Genomic DNA, 19705 nt, shown 5'->3' on the forward strand with positions numbered 1-19705 from the left:
TATTGCTATTACTGCTGGAAGATGTCACTATCCAATGAGCCAACTAATTATATGTTAAAGAGACAAACAGCTATTTCTGGTGGGGATAAAACTCCCCACACAATGTTAGACACTCAGTATTATAAAAATGTTGTTAAATCATATTGACAAATGTTGTCAAGAATCTGTGAAAACTTTCTTTTTACCTAGAATAATTTTTCAATAAAATATTTTTGTGCTGATAATTATAAACTGATGTCAATTGGTTTAAATTTCTGCAATGATAATGAAATTCACACTTCGTAAACAATATATTTGCACAAGTCATATTAGATCTTTTGATATTTTGTCTATGGACAATGCGGTTTTATTTTATTTTATTTTTTTTTTTACTTAAAGCGCAGTTTAAATCAATGATGCACATTGATTTAAACTGGGATGTTCATCTGTCATTTCTTATGGATTCACTGTAACCCTGGCAGACAGCAGCCTGTGTTTTTATATATTACAGCTGACTATGTCTAGAGACAATTCTGTAACCTGGGGAAACTGGATAGGAGTTCTTATCTCCACACTGTAAATGGGACTTATCTAAAAATGTTAATATGTTTACTTATATTTGCAATAAAGTTTCAAAAGAAAATTACGAATCAGTAAAACCTGGGTCGGACAAGATGAAAACAATTTGAAAGTCAAAAGATGAAACATGACTTGTTGGAAGCAATTATTACATCAGTTCTGGTATATCAAAGTAATGCTTGGGTGTTCTACAAAAAGATTGGAGAGGAAACTGATGGTGCGTACACCAGAATGCTAAGAGCTGCTCCTAACATCTGAATATAGCACCAGACAAAGAACATCTTCATTGGATCTCAGCTGTAATCAAAGAAAGAAGAACCAGATTTGCTGGAAAGTGAAGGAAATCGTCAGCGATGTTCTTTCGGATGTCAAAACAGAGATGTGGTCTAGTGGGGAAATGACACTGAACCACATCAAGCAACTAACAACAGACTCGCAATGCACTTCTGAAGACCTACCTGGTGTGTGATAGTGGTACGGTGAAATGGCGTCAGACTACCATAATGATGATTACGTAACCCATTAGCAGCCGAATTAAGGGAAACTTTTAGATGTAAATCTAGATATTTTTTGCGTCCCATTAAAAATATTGATCTTTTAAATATTCTCATCAGAGAATTGATGATTTGGTAACTTGTAATATTTTCTCTAAAAATAAAAAAGTCTACATGTTAGTCACATTGATCCATACCTTTTTTGTATTCAATGAAAAACAATACCTTTTTGTATTCAATGAAAAACAATACCTTTTTGTATTCAATGAAAAACAATACTTTTTTGTATTCAATGAAAAACAATACTTTTTTGTATTCAATGAAAAATAATACCTTTTTGTATTCAATGAAAAATAATACCTTTTTGTATTCAATGAAAAACAATACCTTTTTGTATTCAATGAAAAACAATACTTTTTTGTATTCAATGAAAAACAATACTTTTTTGTATTCAATGAAAAACAATACTTTTTTTTGTATAAAACTTTATTTAGTAGATATATAAAAACATTTGTTTAATTCATCTTTTTATGATATGTATGAAGCAAAAATGTCCGTATAAATATTTTTATAAGATAATTTCAGAATATTTTCAAATAGAAAATATAAATTCAGATAAAATTGATAGTATAAATGTAAAGAAGAAAAAAAAAAAATCGATGAATGATCACCAAAAGTTCAGCCTTTTACGTGTTCTCTCTAGAACATCAGTTGCCAAAGAATTGTTTGAATCCAAAGATTGTGAGAGAAAATCATGATTTAAATCCGTTTTATCTGGAAAAACAAAAAATTCAATTCAATTAATTTTTTTACAAAAAGAAAAAGAAAGAAAGAATGCATTAAAAGCAGAATATATAACTTTTTTACAATTAAAAATTTTTTTTATTCATACATTTGAAGTTTGCATCTGTAAGTTCCCTTTTAACAATGACAAATACATTTTAAAAAATATGTACTTTTTGTGATTGGTTTGGTTGGGTTGTTTTGTTTTATGGTATCTCAACACTTTGGGTTATTTAATGCCAAATCCATTCTTTTTAGTAAAAGTTTTCATGCTTCAAGTTGTTTATGCCTTAAAAGATTTATTCCTGGTGTTTGGTGGTTTTGTAGAGGAGAGATATATAATCTGAGGTTATTGTTTTCCAGAGGTTAAGTAATCGATGAAGTTTAATGAGGTTTATACAAGAATGCTTAATACCAAACTAGAGCAGGGTATACACTTTATTTGTTTTTACATAAGCAGTAATATGCCTCTGCACAGTCATGAGCATGTTTCGGTCAGCTAGTTACTAGAGACCTCTTCAGGCGATATAGCTTACGCAAAAGCAAAATTTGCTTTGGTATAAGCTGTATCACTTGAAGAGGTCTCTAGTTACTTAGGAAATATATATATGTGTGTGTGTGTGTGTGTAGTAATGAATATAATAAGTCGTAAGATTGTACATCTAGAAAACAATAGGTTTATGGCTTCTAAAATTCACACTATAATTGTTCACAAGAACCCTTGACTCAGTTCTAAAGTTACACTCTTCTGAAGGTTAGAGGTTCAATCTTCAGTGCCAGTGATACTCCAAAATATGATACAAGGCTGAGAGAATGAGAGCATGCTACCCCTGTGAATTAAATAAAGGGTTCCCTTCGATTCTGTGCAGATTCCCCCAGAGTTCAACAGAAAAATTCCCGCCTTTGATAAGATAAACCTGAAGAAAGTCGGAGGTTACAGCGACTGAAACATTGTGAAAATAAAACTCAAGATGAGAACAGTAATCTGAAGAATCCAAATAATACAACTTAACATCAATGTTGCATATTTAGGTCAGGAAGCTGGGATCTTCAGACAGCCTGATCTGGTAGCACCAGAATTTTTGTGATTGTATCAAAGAAAGAATAAGGATGGAGTATGATTAGCTTAAGCTGGTTTAACTCCACCAAGTTCAAATCCTATTATCTTTATTCTTAATTTTTTTGTTTTGTTTAAATTTGATTCACCTCAATTTATGCTGAAACAGCACCAGTGCAGCAAATTATTGCAGCATATTATAAAACAAACACAGGGATGCATTGATGGGACAGAGGTTGGAGCTTGCTAGACAGTACAGGACCTAATAGATTAGAGGCTCGTTTTTGGATCCTGTTTAAAGGGAGAGACTATCAGCTCATGCTCTAACCCAAATGTGGCCATAAAACTCCATGGAACACACCTTCCTTGCAGCAGCCTTGACAGTGTCTTCTGTGCTTTTGTTACAGTTCATGTTACCTGTGAATGTTAGGTAGAGAAGTTTGAATGTATGACTTTCAGGTAGGGTTTTATTTGCCATGAAAATCGGTGGTTGGAAAAGTTTCTTATAATTGTTAAAGGAAATTTTTTATGCATTAATACAGTTATGCATTAATACAGTTAGAAAAAGTATGACCTCAACCTAGAGGTAAAAATAGCAATACGTCTTCAACGAAACATTTGCATTAGTTATTGTGATTTGACATTAAAATAACATAAAAGCATTGATATGCTGTAAAAATAAATTTATATTAACAATATTACATCTTTTGATGACATTTAATGTAACAATTGACATTGTTTCAAGTAAGACCCAAGATTTTTAAACCTACCTTGGGTATGTCTTAGAGTCAGGTATCTCATATTACACTGACCTTATGTCAGACATACTCTTTTAGGAAAGCAAGACAAATAAACCTACAAAGTTAATTGTAAAAAATTTACCACATTTCTTTTAAATATAACTCAATGTTTGTGCGTTTCTTATAGAAATACAGGTTAGAGAATCTACACAAAATCTTTTATTCTTATATAAAATGTACTGGGGAAGACAATAGAAGTATTCCCAAATCTCTAAGTGCACCTTTAAGAAGTTTATAAGTGCATAATCCTTTAAAAACTTCAAATATATTTCTTATTTTTATGAAATTTAAATCCTATATATAAGATTTTCTAGGGAAGACAATGGAAGTGGTTGTATATAATAAATGCACTCTAAATTAAAGGAGGTGGAGTGGGTCAAACATCCTTTAAAACTTTAAATATATCCTATTTTGATGAAATTTGTATATGTATTAAAATCTCTATGGAAGACAATGGAAGCGCTCCTAAATCTCTATGTTATCGTCTATGCACCAAATATCTACATGCCCTGCTGCTAAATAATTCATGGAGACATAACTCCCTTAAAACTTCAAATACATATTTCCAATTTTTCTTATGAGTGTTACTTTAAAAGCTGACTTAAACGTCTGAATTGTTTAGTTAGGAACATATCAGACTGTATGAATTGTAGAATTCATGTTTTTGATTTTAAATAATTGTTAATTATAATTTAAAAAAAAATGCTTTAGCTTGGTTTTAAATAATTAAAAGTTTTTTAAATGTTTTATTTTTGTAAACAACTTTTTCAGAAGAGTAATTGTAGCATTTAATTGAAATGGGAAGAAAGAGGTTTATACTTTTTGCAAATTTTATTCATCATGTTCGATATATTTGAGACCTGGGCATTGTTGAGTAACTGTTGGTATGTGAATTAAGAAATCTATAAATTAATTGTTTTGATAGATGTTCCCATTAGCAATACATACCCTTGTCTGTTGAGGTAAGAGTTTCTGGCATTGGACAATTCACTTTGATTCCAGCTGGCCTCTTCTCTGATATGACTTGAATCTTTTTTGGGCGTTTATTACCTGATCTTAGCGTTACATTTGGAGATGTGTTCACTGGCAAAAACAAAGAGAGGGTAAATTTCATGCAGAAAAGGTAATCTTTTATAAAAATTACTGGAAATTTCTCTTGAATATAAAATTTATAGCAGTATGGTATAAATAATGAATAAGAAACAATTCTCCCACTATCCAACAACCATTAGATTGCCCGCACAGCAACTGAGAAAGCTAACCTGCTTGCCTGGCAGTTCATTTCCAACTCCACATTAGATTCGACAAACCACTCCCTCCAAAATTTCTTTTTACAGATAGAAGCCACACTCGATGATCTGAAAATCACTCCTTCTCATATTTATGATATAACAAAAAACTTCAAAAAATGCCTTACCAAATCTTGCTTTCCTAACTGCTGAAAAATTGCTTCTGTTGGACCAGTTTTCAAGAATTCTATTGAAAGAAATGACCCACTCAATTATTACCCCATTAGCCTCCTTCCTCTTTTTGACAAAATCTTTGAGTCGTTAATCAATCAATCACTACTCCACCACCTCATATATACTAAACTTCTTTTGACTTACAATATGAATTTAGGCAAGCTTGTTCAACTGCAGATATTCTAACTATAATATTTGAACGTGTATACCATGTACTAGACAAGGCAGAGGAGGCTAAGGAATTTGACAGGATTTGGCATGAACGTCTTATGAGAAATCATACGGTATTATTGGATGAATACTTAATATAATCAGATCCTTCTTTGACAAGAGAAAAATCCAGGTTGTCCTCGATAGTCGTATATCAAAACAGCATGATATAAATGTGTGTGTGCCACAATGATTGATCCTTGGGCATTTATTATTTCTTATATTCATAAACAACCTCCCCGATAAAATTGTTTCTGAGATGAGTATATTTGCTGATGATACCACACTCTATAACAGACATGAGGGGAAAATTCTACAGAATGACCTCTGGTCCGTAATGCAAGTGGGACGTAAATGGATGGTATCATTAAATTTTGACAACACAAATCTTTCTTAAACAATTACAAAAATCTTCTCAACCATCGATTGCCATGATTAATAATATAATTATAATAATATGATTAATAATATAATTATAATAATATAATTATAATATGATTATAATATGATTAATAATTATAATAATATAATTATAATAATATGATTAATAATATAATTATAATATAATTAATAATATAATTATAATAATATAATTAATGATATAATTAATAATATAATTATAATATGATTAATAATATAATTATAATAATATGATTAATAATATAATTATAATATGATTAATAATATAATTATAATAATATGATTAATAATATAATTATAATATGATTAATAATATAATTATAATATAATTAATAATATAATTATAATTATAATATGATTAATAATATAATTATAATATAATTAATATTATAATTATAATAATATGATTAATAATATAATTATAATAATATGATTAATAATATAATTATAATAATATGATTAATAATATAATTATAATATAATTAATAATATAATTATAATATAATTAATAATATAATTATAATATGATTAATAATATAATTATAATATGATTAATAATATAATTATAATAATATGATTAATAATATAATTATAATAATAATATGATTAATAATATAATTATAATAATAATAAAATTAATAATATAATTATAATTATAAAATTAATAATATAATTATAATAATAAAATTAATAATATAATTATAATAATAAAATTAATAATATAATTATAATAACAATAAAATTAATAATATAATTATAATAATAACAAAATAAATAATATAATTATAATAATAATATGATTAATAATATAATTATAATAATGATAAAATTAATAATATAATTATAATAATATGATTAATAATATAATTATAATAATAATAAAATTAATAATATAATTATAATAGTAAAATTAATAATATAATTATAATAATAATAAAATTAATAATATAATTATAATAATAATAAAATTAATAATATAATTATAATAATAATGATAATAAAATTAATAATATAAATATAATAATAAAATTAATAATATAAATATAATAATAAAATTAATAATATAATAATAATAATATTAATAAAATTAATAATTATATTAAAATTAATAATATGCTACCTAAGAACTCTTCATTCAAACTCCTCAGCTTAACATTCATAGGGAACATGAATTGGAAGAAATACATGGAAAACATTGCCAAGATTGTTCCAAAGAAGATGGGCTCTCTCTACCTTGCTAGAAAACTACACACACCTAAGAATATATTATATCTCTACATAGCTACCATTGGCCCATGCATGGAGTATTGTTGCCACATCTGGGTTGGCACATCTAACACTAGTCTCACTTTTAGACAGGGTTCAACAAAAAGTTTCCAACATAATAGGCCCCACACTGTCAACCAAACTTCAACCCCTGTCCCATTGCTATAATGTAACTTATTTGACAAGTATTTTAATGCGATGTGCTCTGATGAACTCATAGCACTTGTGTCCCTTCGATGTACATAAACCCACATGCACACACCTATACTGTAGAGATCTCTAGATGCCGGAAGACCTTCTATTCTAATAGTTTCTTCCTTCAAATTGCTAGACTTTGGAATTCCCTCCCTGCAACTGATGAAGTTTAACTAAAATTAACAACAACTGATGAAGTTTTGTCTCAACCAACAAGGAGAGGTTGCCATTTCATCTTTAAGAGATGTTCAGTCCAAATGCATCAAGACAGCCACGACATGCCTTCCAATTTTAATATTACATTCCAACTTCAATATCTAGATATTACAGCCTAAACTTAAAATATGTGAAATTTATTGGGATGTTATATAGCTTTAAAACAATGTTTGGCATCCTTAAAATAATATTCTATTAAGCTTTAAAAGCATCATCAAAATCAAATTCAAAATTATATTCTTCATTTCCTTATTTTAGTCGGATGGTTCCGATCATTTATTAGGAACATCTGGAATAATTCAAAATTAATGCCAAGGAAAATATCAGCTTACTTCTTTGTGATTCCTGTACAGAAGATGTTTTATGAAATGGTTTGGAAGAAAATTTTCTCTGGTCTCCCAGAATGCGAGCATCTTTACTGGGTTTTCCAAAAGTGCGTACACTATTGATCTTAGATGGAAGGGAACAAGTCTGAAACAAAAAAAAACAAAAATAAACTTACAGAATGAAAACTGTTGATTTTTATTGTTAAGAGAGTCACAAGTGTAAATATCATGTACCCCAGGTCAGAGTTGATAGTTAAACTAACTTGTGAAATTTTAAATCATTGAATGTCAACTCTTTAAGATTTAAATAAAACGTTCAAATTTGGCCTAAAATGAAAAATCTTTGACATAGTGTTTTTTTTTAAGATGGCCTCCATTCAATAAAGTCATGTAAAATTGAACAGAAAACTTTTGCATCACTTTTATGTCACTTCAGTAAGATTAAAACCAAGATATTATGGTATAGCAACCATTTTCAGGTTATTTAATGCCTGCAGCCTGATCGTCCTCGTGATCACACCACGATAAATCATTCAAGAGAAGTACTTGAATTCAATCAGTTATCCTCTGCGTGCATATGTGTGTGGAATACATTGCGTTGCCAAAAAGTAGCAACGCTGATGTTGTCAATTGATCTGCCTGGTCACGTCCGTTTTCAGTGATGTACTTTTTGGTCTGATCTGCCCACACTCAGCTTCAATCTTCCCGATCTCCCTCGGGAATATCCGAGTGATTAATTACTCTCTGTCGTATCCAAACTCCAACTGCCTGCCTCTGAGTTCAGGCTTCAACTAACTAAGCATCTGACTGATCTCCGCTCCTGTCAAGTATCATTCTTATTGTTCCCCTGACCCATAGTACCCTCCCCCTAAAATACCTACATGCGCATTGTTCAATCCTTAGTCCATTGTTCTCTACCTATTGGTCATTTGATCACTCGGTCACTCGTCACACTCTGAATTTAAATCAAGTGATTCAGTTTTTTAAGTCATGACTCATACAAATAAGGATGTGGACCTCTTTCAAAGGAAACGGATAATTTGTTATGATCAATCCTCAAACTAAAGTACATTCTTTTCCACATAGCAAGCATATAAAAACACCAACAAGAGTACAAAAATTTCCATGCAATTGCAATTTCTTTGATGAATTCTAAGAGGAGCATTTCTGCAACAAACTCTTTTGTTATCCATTACAGGTCAAATCAGTTTCAGATTTCAAACATTTTGATAGAATGATTTATGTTGCATGCATTTTTCTCAAGTTGCTCATAATAGATGCGATGACTTTCAAATGTTTTACATTTGATTTTTTTTTAAACTATGTCTCGCGTGGGATTCCCCTTCAAGTTATGTCTCGCGTGGGATTCCCCTTCAAGTTATGTCTCGCGTGGGATTCCCCTTCAAGTTATGTCTCGCGTGGGATTCCCCTTCAAGTTATGTCTCGCGTGGGATTCCCCTTCAAGTTATGTCTCGCGTGGGATTCCCCTTCAAGTTATGTCTCGCGTGGGATTCCCCTTCAAGTTATGTCTCGCGTGGGATTCCCCTTCAAGTTATGTCTCGCGTGGGATTCCCCTTCAAGTTATGTCTCGCGTGGGATTCCCCTTCAAGTTATGTCTCGCGTGGGATTCCCCTTCAAGTTATGTCTCGCGTGGGATTCCCCTTCAAGTTATGTCTCGCGTGGGATTCCCCTTCAAGTTATGTCTCGCGTGGGATTCCCCTTCAAGTTATGTCTCGCGTGGGATTCCCCTTCAAGTTATGTCTCGCGTGGGATTCCCCTTCAAGTTATGTCTCGCGTGGGATTCCCCTTCAAGTTATGTCTCGCGTGGGATTCCCCTTCAAGTTATGTCTCGCGTGGGATTCCCCTTCAAGTTATGTCTCGCGTGGGATTCCCCTTCAAGTTATGTCTCGCGTGGGATTCCCCTTCAAGTTATGTCTCGCGTGGGATTCCCCTTCAAGTTATGTCTCGCGTGGGATTCCCCTTCAAGTTATGTCTCGCGTGGGATTCCCCTTCAAGTTATGTCTCGCGTGGGATTCCCCTTCAAGTTATGTCTCGCGTGGGATTCCCCTTCAAGTTATGTCTCGCGTGGGATTCCCCTTCAAGTTATGTCTCGCGTGGGATTCCCCTTCAAGTTATGTCTCGCGTGGGATTCCCCTTCAAGTTATGTCTCGCGTGGGATTCCCCTTCAAGTTATGTCTCGCGTGGGATTCCCCTTCAAGTTATGTCTCGCGTGGGATTCCCCTTCAAGTTATGTCTCGCGTGGGATTCCCCTTCAAGTTATGTCTCGCGTGGGATTCCCCTTCAAGTTATGTCTCGCGTGGGATTCCCCTTCAAGTTATGTCTCGCGTGGGATTCCCCTTCAAGTTATGTCTCGCGTGGGATTCCCCTTCAAGTTATGTCTCGCGTGGGATTCCCCTTCAAGTTATGTCTCGCGTGGGATTCCCCTTCAAGTTATGTCTCGCGTGGGATTCCCCTTCAAGTTATGTCTCGCGTGGGATTCCCCTTCAAGTTATGTCTCGCGTGGGATTCCCCTTCAAGTTATGTCTCGCGTGGGATTCCCCTTCAAGTTATGTCTCGCGTGGGATTCCCCTTCAAGTTATGTCTCGCGTGGGATTCCCCTTCAAGTTATGTCTCGCGTGGGATTCCCCTTCAAGTTATGTCTCGCGTGGGATTCCCCTTCAAGTTATGTCTCGCGTGGGATTCCCCTTCAAGTTATGTCTCGCGTGGGATTCCCCTTCAAGTTATGTCTCGCGTGGGATTCCCCTTCAAGTTATGTCTCGCGTGGGATTCCCCTTCAAGTTATGTCTCGCGTGGGATTCCCCTTCAAGTTATGTCTCGCGTGGGATTCCCCTTCAAGTTATGTCTCGCGTGGGATTCCCCTTCAAGTTATGTCTCGCGTGGGATTCCCCTTCAAGTTATGTCTCGCGTGGGATCCCCCTTCAAGTTATGTCTCGCGTGGGATCCCCCTTCAAGTTATGTCTCGCGTGGGATCCCCCTTCAAGTTATGTCTCGCGTGGGATCCCCCTTCAAGTTATGTCTCGCGTGGGATCCCCCTTCAAGTTATGTCTCGCGTGGGATCCCCCTTCAAGTTATGTCTCGCGTGGGATCCCCCTTCAAGTTATGTCTCGCGTGGGATCCCCCTTCAAGTTATGTCTCGCGTGGGATCCCCCTTCAAGTTATGGCTTGCACGTGATTCCGGCATTTATTCAGAATTTGGTCTGTATCTAAGGTGATTGACAAGGGCAAACACTGGCTTACAAATATATAAAAAAACTAAACTTAGAAGAAAACTCTGATGCATTTTGTAGACATCAATCATATTTTGGGTTTATGTGTGACACCATGTTCCTCTAAATGCTAACGTCCATATCTTAGTGTCTATCAAGGCCTCTTTGTTGTTGGCTGACATTAACTCATCTTTGCTGTCCCAATCTGATCTAAGCTTCAATCTACAGTCAACTGTCCATAGAACTAGCACCCCTACCATAAACTAACCTTAAATAAATCTAAAAGTTAGTTTATAAACTAATCTTAAATATATTGACCTCTACGTCCGATTTTTTGTCCCAGTCACTGCCACACCTTGATTAACAATCTTATTTCAGCTACTTTTGTGTGCCTTACTGACCTTCCCCCTCCATTCTCTTTCTACCAACATCACTTCCTATAATTTTGCTCTACTTATCTTCTTTTTCACTTTCTAACACATAGTGGGTGCGTGGTGGGTTCAATAGTATTACATACACTAAAATTGTATGAATAAACTCTTTTACTGCAAACGCAACATAACTTAGAGATATTAGTATTGATTATGGCGAACATGATGAGGCTGTACCTAGATGAAGCAGTGGAAGTAGCCTTGAAATGTCAAAATCATAGGTTACTAATGAGAACGACAAGTTATTACACTGCAATAAGCAAATCTACTTCAAGATAAAAAAAAAATGTCAACTCATAAATTATCTGTAAATTATTTGTAAAAAAAGTTAAAAACAATTAACTGAGATTATTTAATGTTTGAAATCAACTGGCATATGGCTTATATATTCTGCAGCATCCACCTTAAGAAGATGTGGCTTATCTATCCAGCAGCATCCACTAGTTGTTGAACTAGTTTCCTACAAAGAAGTGTCTCAAGAATATCAAATTCAAAAGTGGTCCCCAGTTGCATGTATATCCAGTTTTTTTGCAGGGAGGTGTTGACAGCACCTGGTATTTCCAAGTGGTCATCCATCTGGTACTGATCATGCTCATTGTTGCTTAACTTGGGTGATCTATCGAAAACCGATGTGTCAATGTGATTATGCTGTATTTACTTAGGCCTTGACATGAAGAAAGAAGCAAAAAGAAATGAGAGAAACCGTCCAATGATTCTGAGTCGTATTATTTTATTGATTGTGGCAACAAGTCCATTATTATTACCATACATAAGTGATGCTCTGATCAAGTTTCAACACTTTTTCATTAATATTAGAAGACATTTTTTAACACCCTGTGACCACTGCTAGACCTTGAATCACACTCATTATGATAAGAGATGCATGCAAGATGCATCATTCTATTAAAATTTATAAGATCGCAAACTGCTTTCACCTGTAATGTAAATTACCATTAATAAGATTTTTTGTTGGATATTTTGGACAAAAATAATGAGTGTACTTTCAAATATTTGTGGAAAAAAAAAAAAAAAAAGTAGTTTTTTATTAATTTCACTGCATAGAAGACTACCAAACAGCGATGCGATAAAGATCCGAAACAACAACATAATATTATTGTAAAATTTTGTTTTTTCTTTATCAAAATATTGAAATCCAACAGTCGAAAACTTGAGTTTGCATTAAAAACCAATGATATTTGCATATGTTAATTTTAACTAAAAGCAATGTTATCTATTTAATTGTCATGTCATAATTAGTTAAATATTACTGGAATATTACATAAAACAATTATTTCCATAATTCAACGACAAAAAACAAACAAACAAACAAACAAAACGATTTCGTTTATAACATGTGACGTAACACACAAGGGAAATAACTTATTTCTCCTAAATTGGCTTAAGTTTAGAAAGTTTTCATAAATTAATTACCTCCCCTGTTACTATTGCGTGCTATTCAGTTTATGATATTATGTAAGAAAAGCTTGCAAATATTTAAAAAAAAAAAAAAAAAAATTATCCACCTTATCGTTTTTCGTAATTTTTGGATATTTCCATTATTACAATATGACAATCAAGTAAATACCATTGATTTTACTTGAAATTCTATATTTCAATTTTTAAATTTTACTAAGAAGAACCAAAATTTGTTAATATGGTTTTAGTTACAAACAGTAAAATCAATATTAAAATGAACTGACTTGTACACAATGTTTGGGTTTCATCCCAGCATCAGAAAAACTATGTGATCCAACACTGTTGGCATGTTCCGTAGCGTTGTCTGCAAAGAACGACACCAATAAAAAACATTTCAAAGTTAATTAGAAAGAAAACTTTTTTCATAGATAAAAAATTTTGAAAATCAACAGAAATAAATCAACTTGTGTTATGTTTCAGAATTTTCAAGATAAAAATTAATAAATGATATTATTTTAATTTCTATTCTCATCTTGTTTGTTGTTTTCACGTTTTGTTCATTGTAACCTCTGACCTTTTTCAAGTGCATCTTTACAAACTTGGAAATATTTATTTTGAACTCGGGAGAACCTAGACAACATTCAAACTACAGAAGATTGTCACTTAGAACTGATTGTTAATTAATGCCTTTAACCATTGCGCCACATATCCTTATGGGCATGTTACATCAACTGAAACATTGTGAAACTAGCAACCAAGAACAAATAGCCATAGAATTGAAGTCTATTCTTCTACACATATCTTTCTATACATCTCCAGATTTAATTTTCCTCTGAAGTCATCAGATCTAAGACTGTCTTTAAGACTCACATAAAACGTCCATTGTATCATTCTCATACCATTTTATTTGATGCAACGTATGTGCTACTGGTCAGGTGTCATCACACTGTGTACAGATGGCTGATTGATCGTGGTAACACTCTGCTGCTTAGTAATGACGGTAGAAGTTTCTTGAACTTACTCCACCCACTCTTAATTCTTGCAATCCCATTAACACCAGAATCCAATGATAATAAATATATTAAGATGAACTCCATGGACTTGAGACTATTTGGTTTAATATATAAGAAAAATAATCTATCCCAAGCCTAATTTCCTTTAAAAAATGGTGGCACCAACATTGGTTGAAGTAATGTTTTTGTGAACTAATCAAGGTAAAAAACAAGTTACTCACAACTTTGGGTAAAATAGTAGAATAAACTAGAAACTCAAGTCTTGGTAAAGCAATTAAAAAAAAACTCAATTGTCATTCTGCAATCTGTTTGAAACATTAGTTTTTGCAGAGAGTTGTCATAGTCTCCTACATACAGCATCTGGTATTTCCATATGGTCACCCATCTAGTACTGACCAGATTCAATGTTGCTTAACTTTGATTCTCTAATGAGAAATGACATGTCAAGATGATTATGCCAGGTTAGAAATCTTTTTCTTATGATATCCAAGTTGAAGTGGTCTTTATACTTTAGAACGTTCTCATATTCAGAAATATGCTGCACAGTTCTATTGTCTTCACACATAATCTGATCTTGTGATGGTGTGGGATGCTGGTTCAGCTGACTTCCTCCAAAGAATGAAGTTTCTAAGGAATATAATCTTCAGTCCCCAGTTGCATGTGTAATCTGCTTAGACGAAAAGAGAATTTTTATGCTAATTTTTGAAAATGTTATCGTTTTCCCACATACAGCACCTGGTATTTCAAAATAGTCACCTATCCAGATTTAATGTTGTTTAATTTCAATTATTTAATGAAAATAAGTATGTTAACATTATTATGCTGCATAAAAACTATGTAGAACAACTAAGAGAAGGAACACTTTGGAATACAATTTCTTTAGTAGGAAGTTTGAATAAATTTCACATTTTTATTTATTAAAACTAGAAGAGATGTTTAAACAGCCAATAATGCAATATTCTCTGTGTGGTGGAAAGTTGTGACTCTCAATCTACAGGCAAATGGAAAAATGAAAAAGATGGCTTCTGTTATGCTTTAAAGGCAAATTATCTGCTGAATCATTCAGTAGAAGAAAACAAATAAAACATTTGAACCATTCAAACTATTGTTCTCATCTTTCATGTTATTCTTAGAGCAATTTTAACTGATGTAACATCCAACCTTTTTCAGGAGCATCATGTTGAACTTGGGAATCTTTCTGTTGAACTTGGAAACCTGTATGGAGTTTCAAATGAAATCATGAACCTGTGGTGTAACAGATATAAGTGCTAAGTAATGATCAGTTCTAAGTGCTAATCTTCTGGAGATTGAAGGTTCAATCCTCAGTGCAGACAATACTAAGAATAACTTAATCCTTTTATCCAATTATAGTTATGGTTCTGGTGAAAGGGTTCTCTTTGAAATTTTGCATAAATTCCAGCGTTCGACAAGATGTACCTAAAGAAGGTCACAGGTTACATCAGTCAAAACATTGTGAGAATAATATTTAAACGAGGTAGTTGTCTAATTTAAAACATTCAGAAAAATAATAAACAGATTGATTTGACTTTTTAGTAAATTGAAGTTTTGGACAATTTTTAATTTAGTTTCTATTGTCAAATAAAATGGAAGAGTTCAGATTATAAAACAAACTGCAATAATTGCATAAAATCACTTACAAGCTTCTATTTGTTTCTGGGTCATTGGTGATGTGATAAGGAGATTTCCTTTCGTTGGGGTGGTTCTGTCTAAATGGTGGCGTATCATATGCTGTTCCTGGAGTTCTGGGGTAGGAATTCGACCAACAGGTTGTGACTCGGTTTCTGGTGAGGATTCCTTGGGAGCTGCTGCAGAGATGGTATCATTTTCTGACATGGTATGGGGACAGTTAGCATCATCATCTTTTTCAGGTTTATTATGAACACTAACATCAGCATCATTGCTAACATCTTCCAGTATCATTTGAGACTCAGTAGCAGAGTCAGAAGACAATTGGCTGTTTTGAACTGTTGTAGGATTTTGCAGACTAAAATAAGAAAAATTAAATGTTTGATGAAAATCAGATTGCCATTTTGATGTCTGATTTTTTGTAATCATGTTGCATATTTAATACAGTGATGCATTTTGTATCAGGAAGCCAATATCTTCAGACAACCTGATCTGGTAGCACCAGCGATTATTTGGAAGCTAAATACTTCAATATATAAATACATATATGAAATGCATCGGTACTTCACCACGTTACATTCATTTTTTCCACTATTATACTGGGTCAACAGTGACTCCCATTAACAACCATAGTTTGATTGATTTTTTTTTTTTTTTTTTTTACAGGTGAAGTATGGGGCATACTTCCACCGTGCAATGCTGGTACATGGGTCCTGCTAGTATATTAATATTTTCTTATATAAATTGTATGATGTTCAAAATTTGAAATGAACATAAAAAGAAGAAAATATAAGTTTGAATAATGAAGTGTTCTTATACTCCATAAAATTGAGAACAGTAATTATTTTGATCAAAAATGCCTGGTAGATAACAGAAAAAAAGCAGTATTATGAAAAGTGAAACACAAATAGTGTTCATGACATTATTATTTCATAAAAATTAGGTCTCAGTGTAAAGGGTGATAGTAGGAGTAAATATTAGTAGTGAGTAAAATAAGTCATTTTCTTTTTGGGGTGATTATTTTGGGGGAAGCAGCTATTCCAGAGAAAATGTAAAGATTTTTTAAAGAAGACAAAATGAAAGCATAATTTCTGGAAACATGCATGCAGGCTTATGCTAATTGAATGGTGGAACAGATTAGTGTAAGAAAGATTTGGTTATTAATCTATAATGTCTTAATGTACAGAGGAAAATAGATTTTACTTTATTATATAGATAGATTAATTAATTAAAATCAATGATGCAATAGTTTAACAAACTAAAAATAACTTTTTAAAATCCTATCTACAAAAATAAAAATTATAAAATTAGAATAACCATAATACATTTCAGCTTCTTCATAAACAACTTAATCAATTATTGGCAACAATTAAAAACAAAAAGAATGAATTATTTTGTGACTGTTCAAAATTTAAAAAGAATTTGAAAGTATTTAAACTGTCAAATAGAAAATCATTTAAACTGGTTTTAAAATTCTTAGTAAATCCTTATGTATTAATAAATTAAGTTTAGGAGCTGCTTACATCCAATAATATTATAGAGATTAAAAAAAAATTACAGTGACAAAATTAGTTATAATTTTATAACAGCTTAGTTAAATTAATAATGTAATAACTAAACAATACCAAATAATTAAGTCTAATTTTCAAAATCGTATTAAAAAAAATAATTTGGTGAAAACAACAACACAAATGGCATAGTAAAAAAAAAAAGTGAAAGTTAAAAAAAACCCTCCTGGCTAATGTCGGGTACATACAACAAACATCTAAGAATATTATGAAGTCATTAAAAATGTACTTACTTATGTTTACTGTAAATAATGCCAGCAGATTTTAGGTTTCTCACGTCTTCTCTTGAGACAGCTGGTTCACATGGTTGAGTTTCATCCAATAACAGCTGTCCCATGCGACCGGAACAGAAATGTGTGTTTTCGGCACGATGACGATATTCAGAAGCCTTCCGTCGCAGGTCTAAAACCTCAGAGTACCAGTCACCTTGAACTGAGCTATCACTTTGGATATTCTAAAATTGCAAAAATAAGTTCTCAATTAAATAAAACACTTTATGTTTTTTTAATTTTTTAAATGAAGATTGATAATTCATATTTAGATTCTTTGGACTACTGTTCTAATCTTGAATGTTATTTTGACAACGTTTCGGCCGATATAACCTCTGACATTCTTTAGGTGTATCTTGTTTAATTAGGAAATCTTTCTGTAGAAACTGGAAATACAATTGCAAATTACTTAGGACTTCTACCTGATCATGGTTGATGGAACAGGAGCCTGCTACTGTCATGAATTAAATAAAGGTTTTCATTTGACAGAAAGATTCCTGAGTTTGACAAAATATGCCTCAAGAAGTTTACATTGGTAGAAATGTGAAAATGAAACTCAAGACAATAACAGTAATTTGAATAATCCAAATATGAATCAAACGCATTAATTAAAATTTTGTTCATTTATAACAATAGATAAATACATACATTAGGGAGGACAGTTTAGGAATAAATGGTAAAATACACCTACACATAAATGTTTGCCAATGAGACTGGACTTAAACTTAAAATAAATGTAATCTCTTACGAAAATCTATCAGAAATTATTTTTTTTATTTACACAAATATTTTTTGTTATGTTACAAATTTATGGAAAAATGAATTCGAAATTCTTTTATTTTGGTACAAAAATTGCAACTTAAAAAAAAGAAAACAAAAAAAAATAACAATTCTCACTAACACACAAGGTAGAAATATTTTTTTAAACGTAAAATTTATTAAACATACGATGAAAAATCTTCATGCAAATTAAATCTCAATATCGTTTTTGTGGTAACATCTAATCTCTTTAATATAAAGAGTGATTGGAAAGTAACTCCTTATTCTTGAAATTTATTGGTAAACTATAATTCTTACAAGAAATGAAAGGGAAGGATGAGGGTTGTGAGGTTGCCCTTTATTTTTTTTTTATTTAGTTCTCACATTCGATGAGCAACATTTTTGATGATGGAAAAAAAAATGCTGTCTTCTGGGTTAGCTATTGTTTTAAGTTGGTGATATGTGGAGATTTGAAATCCTCTAATAATATTCATCACCATTCAGCTGCCAATCTAATCATCTCATTAACCCTAATATCCAAACGAGTTTTAACCTTGATAAATGTCGACTCCTTAGTAAGAGAAAGATAGTTCCTTGCAAAATCAGTTGATGTGGTTCCCAAACATCTTGAAAACCTAGTGTTGAATGCTAACACCTATATTAAATTCTAAATAAAACCTCATGCGATACACTTTATTATTATATTCAGTTTTTGTAAGAATTATATTTCATAACAAATTACAGTCACTTAATATTAAGGAGTTACTTTCCAATCACTCTGTATAAAGTAAAGCCAATCAAGAAATTCCTTTCTTAATTTTCACCAACCTACACCCAACGGTGCAGGTAACATAAATATTTGTCATTATTGTTCAGAAAAAAGGTTTTGTTTTCTTTTTGTGCGACGACTGATTTAGTTGCTTTAAAATTATTTAGGAATTGATCTTTGCAATCTATGCTAACATTATCTCCTTTGTTTAAATTTTTGAAATTAGAATTGAAAAAACTTATTTTATAAAAAGGCGATATGATGGGAATAAAGGAGAAAAGGGCAGAAAAGAACAATAAATGCTAAAAGAATGTACAAAATAATATATGAGAAAATGAAATACCAAGAAAATTTTTTAATTTATAAAAATATTAAATTTTTTAAAAACATTTAAAAATTCTATAAAAAATTAAAAAAATTTTAATTTAAAAAATCTTACAACGAAGTTCTGATAAACAAAATTAAATTATAAAATATTAAGCAGGACAAATTAAGTACAAAAAGTAAGAGAAGAGTAAGATAGGGAAAAATAAAAAATTATATATATAATAAAAATAAATAATAATTTTATAAATTATATATATAATAAAAATAAATAATTTATTATATATATATATATATATATATATATATATATATATATAATAAATTTTTTATTTTTATTATATATATAATTTTTTATAAGCGATAAAAATAAACAGTAAAGTCATCTAGGGCTCGTGGCCTAACGGTTAAGGCACCGGACTGTGGTAAACATGGTCTGACGTTCGATCCCTAGAAACAGTTGAGATACGCTGACGAGAGGTAATTACTTCGAA

The 19705-nt window shown here is 31.6% G+C and overlaps 1 protein-coding gene across 2 annotated transcripts in view; it reads right to left on the bottom strand.

Moving 5' to 3' along the window:
• Positions 1-1520: 1520 nt before the first annotated feature.
• LOC145260595 (uncharacterized) overlaps positions 1521-19705 on the bottom strand; it is a 58291-nt gene continuing 40106 nt past the window's right edge. For both annotated transcript variants that reach the window (XM_080118871.1, XM_080118870.1), the window contains 6 exons: positions 17324-17544; positions 15534-15880; positions 13147-13226; positions 7795-7933; positions 4641-4775; positions 1521-1826 (listed from right to left, as the gene is read on the bottom strand). In XM_080118871.1, the coding sequence (XP_079974997.1) occupies positions 1720-1826; positions 4641-4775; positions 7795-7933; positions 13147-13226; positions 15534-15880; positions 17324-17544 (1029 nt within the window). In that variant the 3' untranslated portion in view covers positions 1521-1719. The remainder of the gene's footprint in view (positions 1827-4640; positions 4776-7794; positions 7934-13146; positions 13227-15533; positions 15881-17323; positions 17545-19705) is intronic.

This window comes from Euprymna scolopes, chromosome 36, assembly GCF_053919585.1.
Source record: "Euprymna scolopes isolate OS-2025 chromosome 36, ASM5391958v1, whole genome shotgun sequence".
NCBI classification, from domain to species: domain Eukaryota; kingdom Metazoa; phylum Mollusca; class Cephalopoda; order Sepiida; family Sepiolidae; genus Euprymna; species Euprymna scolopes.